The 6,000-nt window shown below is 32.5% G+C and overlaps 1 protein-coding gene across 1 annotated transcript in view; it reads left to right on the top strand.

Annotated features, from left to right (window-relative positions):
- Positions 1-1,950: 1,950 nt before the first annotated feature.
- LOC144547906 (F-box protein PP2-B11-like) overlaps positions 1,951-6,000 on the top strand; it is a 47,241-nt gene continuing 43,191 nt past the window's right edge. Inside the window, exons 1-3 of the mRNA XM_078296586.1 lie at positions 1,951-2,259; positions 2,383-2,501; positions 3,610-4,067. Of these exons, the coding sequence (XP_078152712.1) occupies positions 1,978-2,259; positions 2,383-2,501; positions 3,610-4,045 (837 nt within the window). The 5' untranslated portion in view covers positions 1,951-1,977 and the 3' untranslated portion in view covers positions 4,046-4,067. The remainder of the gene's footprint in view (positions 2,260-2,382; positions 2,502-3,609; positions 4,068-6,000) is intronic.

Below are 6,000 nucleotides of genomic sequence, written 5' to 3'. Positions count from 1 at the left end.
ACATTTGTGATGTTGAGCATGCCTTCCTTTCCTTACAATGTAGGCCACCTACACATCCAAACCCCATTCAACCCGACTTATTATTGTTAAAATGCTGATTACATAATTGTTTCTACTGCTAAAACTTATGGTTTTATCACACAATTGTTAATTTCTATTAAATTTATATTGAAGATTTTCAGTAACCATGTTTTGGCTGGTAGCCTGGTACAATTAGGTGTGGCTTTTATAAGGGTATTAAGGATCACTTTTTTTATTAAAAAAAAATTGACTTTGATTAGCCACTTTTTGTCTTTTAATGTTATCAAAAGTCGGCAACAATTTGGCATTGTCTCAATACTTGTGATGCCAGTTCCATGGAAAGTTCGTAGAATTGAGTTTTCGAAAGGGCAATTTGGGAATTTGGGTTTAGAGGGGGCTAGTTTTGGCATAATTGTGAACATAAGGCAACTGTCTATTTCTTTACAGACCTTGGTTCAATTTGAACTGTTTAACATTTTTTCTATTTTAATTAAAATGTGTTTCATACCAAATTTTATATTTTTTAAAAATTAGTTACTATCTTTTTAAATAAGTACAAAATCACTATTTCTTAATGATCTATAATTTCTAAAAAACATTGACTTTTTACCTACCTAAAAAATAGTAATATTTTAAAATATATATATATATAAATTGGGTCTCTAATCACATTTTAATATGAAAATTATGTTCAACAGTTCAGATTGATTGTTTGAATTTTGATATGAAAATAAAGGTAAGGGCAGACACATAATTTCTCCAGAAAAGAAAATGAATCGGATTCAAACTCATTATCTAATTAGATACTAGATAGAAAAATCAACATAATAAAAAACAATAAAATAGTATACTCTTACATAATAAAAACAACAAAATAATGTCATTTTACATATTGGAAAACAACAAAGTTAGTCCAAACCTGTAAATTTCTTTAAAATTTCTATAAAAACAACAAAATTCCTCATGAACAGTGCTTTTGAACTGGATTTTCCTACTTGATGTTGATAATTTAAAGCAAAAGCAGGATTAAAATGATAGAATTTTTTTTAGAGCTTGACAGTAACTGTCAAGATTCAAAATGACAGAAAGTTCAAGTTAAATGACAATAATGAAAAAAAATTTATGTACTTTTTATAACTGACGCAGTTTCTTATTATTTGCAACTAGAGATCTAAAATTATTTTATTTATCATTTATCTCTTACAATATTTTATTTTATTTACCCCCTCATGTAATTAATTCATGTTAACTCTAACTAATTATTAAAAAAAAATTTAGTTTACCTTTAATTAAGAATTATAAAGTTAAAATTATCACGTGATGTAGGCGCAATATATTAACAGTGTAATATATACTAAAACAAAGTTTGAAATTTGATATACATCAGGTGAAGATGAATGATTCAGCGATATTCAATTATGCACTACATGCTGAAATTCTTTTACTATTTATATTATATTTTTAAAATGATATATTTAAATAAGAAGAATACACTATTTTTTGCTTAGAAAATGAATGGTAAAGATTAATAAATATACGAGGTCATAAAATATATATAATTTTGAAATTTAGATAAATATGTATAAATCAAATAAGAAAGGAATTGATGATCATAATTTTCAGTTGAGAGTCGAAGAGTATTTTTATGAGATTAATGATATGAAGAATAAATAAATAAATAAATAAAATTATAACAATTGAGAAAAAAATAAGATAAATTTATAATTTGTAAGTACTAATAAGAAATTTTATAAATTATAAACATAGAGGAGACATGAAAAATTATTGGAGCAAAATGAGGCTAGAAATAGTATACTATGCTTAATGGCTAAGTGTTTGAGATGTTGACTTTGACTACAAAAGAGAGAAAGCAAGCAGCGACCAAGTTAAATCTTAGTTTCATCTCCCCTATATATTCTATTCTATTCTCTTCTATTCAGTTCCAAACCAGTTGCGATGGATGCGACGATTGTCGGAGGGAAAGACATCAATCAGCTACCGGAGGAGTGCATCTCTCACGCCATCTCGCTCACCACCCCACGTGATGCCTGCGTCTCCTCCGCCGTGTCCCGCGCTTTCCGATCTGCAGCCGACTCCGATGCCACCTGGCAGCGCTTCCTGCCGTCCGATTATTCCTCCTTCCTATCTCAGTCTGTTGATCCGGTGGAGTACGCTTCCAAAAAAGAACTCTACTTGAGACTCTGCGATCATCCTCTGTTAATCGATGGTGGCTTGATGGTAATTTCGTTATTAATATATTCCTCTTTCAGTACTACTCATTGATATTTGGATATTAATTAAAATGAATTTCTTCTCATTGTGACTGGAATGGAATGGAATGCTGAATTGGATTCTTTGTAGAGTTTTGGATTGGAGAAATCCAGTGGGGCAAAATGTTTCATGCTTTCAGCCAGGGCTCTGGGAATTGTGTGGGGTGATGACACCAGATATTGGAACTGGATTACTCTTCCGGATTCGAGGTACGTATTCGCAATAACAAATTGCACCTTGTTTTCTTCTCTTTGTTTTATCTTATGATATTATATTAATTTAGACAATAAATTAAATAGTTCCAATTTTCATATCAAAGCTAATATATATCAAGGATAGCCTCTTCTGCTTGTGTGCTGTTGCCAATTGAATAAAGCAACTGAGAGAACAAAAAATAAAATTTTGGAACATGTCTTTCACTGTTCATTACTCAGGGTTATAAAATCAATTATCATGGAAACATTAATTGTTACTCTTTTCTCACATTTTTATTTCTAAATCGTCTCTTTAGTTTCAAATAAAGAAACAAACAAATTAAGAGAGCAACTATAAAAAAGATAGAGGACTAAGATGAGATAATTAGTGGGTGCCATCTTACTTACAAAACAAATTTAACAAAAAGAAATAGAAAGTGACAATTAAAGAAGTGATAATTAGTGGTTTGTTAATTTGGGTAATTTGATTACTACTGTGGTAATTTGTTTCAAAATGTTGTTGAGCGTCTTTATTACAAATTGGTTGGGTAGTTTTGTTGGGTGTGATCATGTTTGGGTTTTTGGTTACAGTTTGACTCAGTATCCCATGGTGAACAGCTTTTCACCAGTTCATTAGATCCATTAGATGATGATAAATTTAATTTTTATTCATGTAATTATTAATATTTTTATCTTGGTAATAGTTCACTCCATGAACAATTGCAATCAGTTGTTATGGTAGGGGTCGGTTAAGATTTCTTATGCTGACCAATGATTTTGACGTTTTGTTATAAATTCGATTGACAGTTGATGTCATGCGATAGGTTAATTTCTTATTGATTAATTGCAATTCATTTTTACCAAAATAATTGTTAAAGTGGACAAACTATTGGAGAAATAGGACCATCCATATCCTCACATCAAAGTATAATTACTCAAATTCTATAAAGCTTGCATAGAGAAAATGATTTATTACAAAACACAAACTAAATTTCAATACTTGCTGATTAGATTCCAACTTCTTGTTAAATCTTCCATGAAAAGCAGTCTTAGAATAACTTAATGCAAGATAATATAACTATCATTTTAGTTAAGACTAATATTTCTTTTATGCGTTTTGAAGGTTCAGTGAGTGTGCCGAGCTCGAAAAGGTATGCTGGCTGGAGATCCATGGCAAGATAGACAGCAGAATCCTCACTCCAAATACTGTATATGCGGCTTATCTTGTTTTCAAACTGGCAGACAACGCGCGAGGCCTAAGAAACCCGTTCCAAGCAACTAAAATTACACTCGCTGGGGATATTGTGTCTGAGCATTCGGTGTGCCTCAGTCATAGGGAGAGGGTTAGGCGTTGGCCAGGGAGGGAAATTGAGGAGATGAGTGATGACGTGAGATTGCCGAGAGAGAGACAAGACGGGTGGTTGGAGGTCGAGTTGGGAGAGTTTGATAGTGGAGAAGGGATCGATGGAGAGGTCGACATGTCTTTGATGGAAATTAAAGGCGGCCATTGGAAGAATGGGTTGATTGTGCAGGGCATTGAGGTCAGACCGAAGCATTAGTACTCACTGGGCTTTTCATAGGGTTTATCTGGAGATGCTACATTTATGTTATTATTGAAACTTTTTCTGTGTATCTTTTTGAATTTCTCCATCATTTTTTTTGGGGATGATGATCTGTATATAGAAAGAGAGATTTGAAAGACATGCAATGAGTTGTGCTAATAATAATCATGAAAATTTTCTTCATTTCTGATTGTCTACATGACATTTCGACATTCATTGTTGTTTCTATAATTAAAGATGGAGAACACAATCATGGCGAACAAATGGCTTTTCATAGGGGGTTTATACGATTGTTATTTTTTAGTTTTGGATTTTGGTTTTGTCATTGAACTGGATGAAGTCGTTTTTGTTTGGATTAGTCTTATCAATTCCGAGATACATATGCCTGACAGTATTTTTGGTGATATTTGGATGCAAATACTTCAAACATGCTAGGAAGTGGTCCTGTTCAAATGTTTTTGCATTAGAACCACCAGGCTCGGTACTGAAAATTTTGGGATACGCAGCGGGAGAAAAATTTGGATCCTTTTATGTATTAATTTTTTTTTTTTTTATTAATATGCCAATGCATCATACAAAATAGAGGAAACATAAAATCAATACCTCTCAAAATAAAACATATACAATGATTAATATACCCTGACACCCAAATCATGCTTCTTACTTCTTAACAAACCAATTTTGAACACTTATATGTTGTACTTGCACAAAAAGCACGTATAAACCACATCTCACTTGAAATGACTCATTGAGGAATTTTAAAATATGATACTCTGATTGAGGAATTTAAAAATTAAATTGTGAATCAAGGTCTAGAATAAGAAATGCCGATTTATAAAAAATAGAAATTAAAAAGAAGATAGTTTTCAACTAAGAGATTGTGCACGTAGTCCAAAAATCATCTTATAATTTTCTTTCAATATCTTAAGATTTTCTCCATTCAATTTTCAGAGAAATTGAGGTGCCTGTAGTCCACTAATTTAAAATTTTTAATAAAAAACTATCTAAAAAAATTAAGTTGTATAGATATCTAAATTTCTTCAAAATTAGAAGTCCCATTTTTCTCCTCATATTTGTTCTCCAAATATTAAATATGAAATTTTTTTTAAAAAAGGCTGCGAGTCCGAATTTATTTTTCTTATTGGAAAAATAAATATTATTAAGCGAAGTCTATTCTTTTTGTCTTTTTTGGGATTGGGGAATTTGGTCCGATATTTGATCCAACGTACAATTGGTATTATGATTCGCACAAATAACTTCAACATTCGTGCTTATAAAGTGCGCAAGAATCTCAATAGCAGTACCAGTCAGACGGCTCCATGCCTCCAAGTAAGAGACTAACATAAACCCTCACTTTTTCTGTTGAATTCTGACCATCCGATCCGTTTTAAGATTTGTGCACACTTATCATAAGTAGGGGCCGGATTGGCTCCGTTTAAAATCCGAAGGTTGAGATTCCCCTTTTGATTTAATGCAGAGGATACGCATTGCCAGCAGACAAGGCCATTCGAGCCTCCAACAAGATCCACCACCTCAATTACCCTCATAAGTTCATGCGACAAACAGGCATCAGTGAATCTGACATTACAACTTCCGTGTCGCACAACCCTCTCATCCTTTGCTGTTAAAGGATGCGGGTTGTGATAAGTTGCATGTGGTCAGAAATCCAGTTCTGCTCACTTTGAGCTTGGAGAAGCAGCTGATCCCCCCCAGCCTTGTCCTGAAACTTCTGGAGTCAAAAGGACTGCCAGTGGCAAAAAGAGGTTTACTTTCTTTTTCAAAACAAAATGAGAAGCAGTTTCTTGAGAAGATTGTTATTCCATATGAGCACACCATTCCAGGGGTGCATCAAGCCTACACTGACATTGTTTCTGGTAAAACTTCAGCAAAGGAATGGTTTAAGAATATCTCAATTTGATTTACTTGTTAGTTGTTATAAGGTTTTTTTTATT

Source organism: Carex rostrata, chromosome 32 (assembly GCF_964058835.1).
Source record: "Carex rostrata chromosome 32, lpCarRost1.2, whole genome shotgun sequence".
Classification (NCBI taxonomy): domain Eukaryota; kingdom Viridiplantae; phylum Streptophyta; class Magnoliopsida; order Poales; family Cyperaceae; genus Carex; species Carex rostrata.
This window is presented reverse-complemented; position numbering and strand designations above follow the sequence as displayed.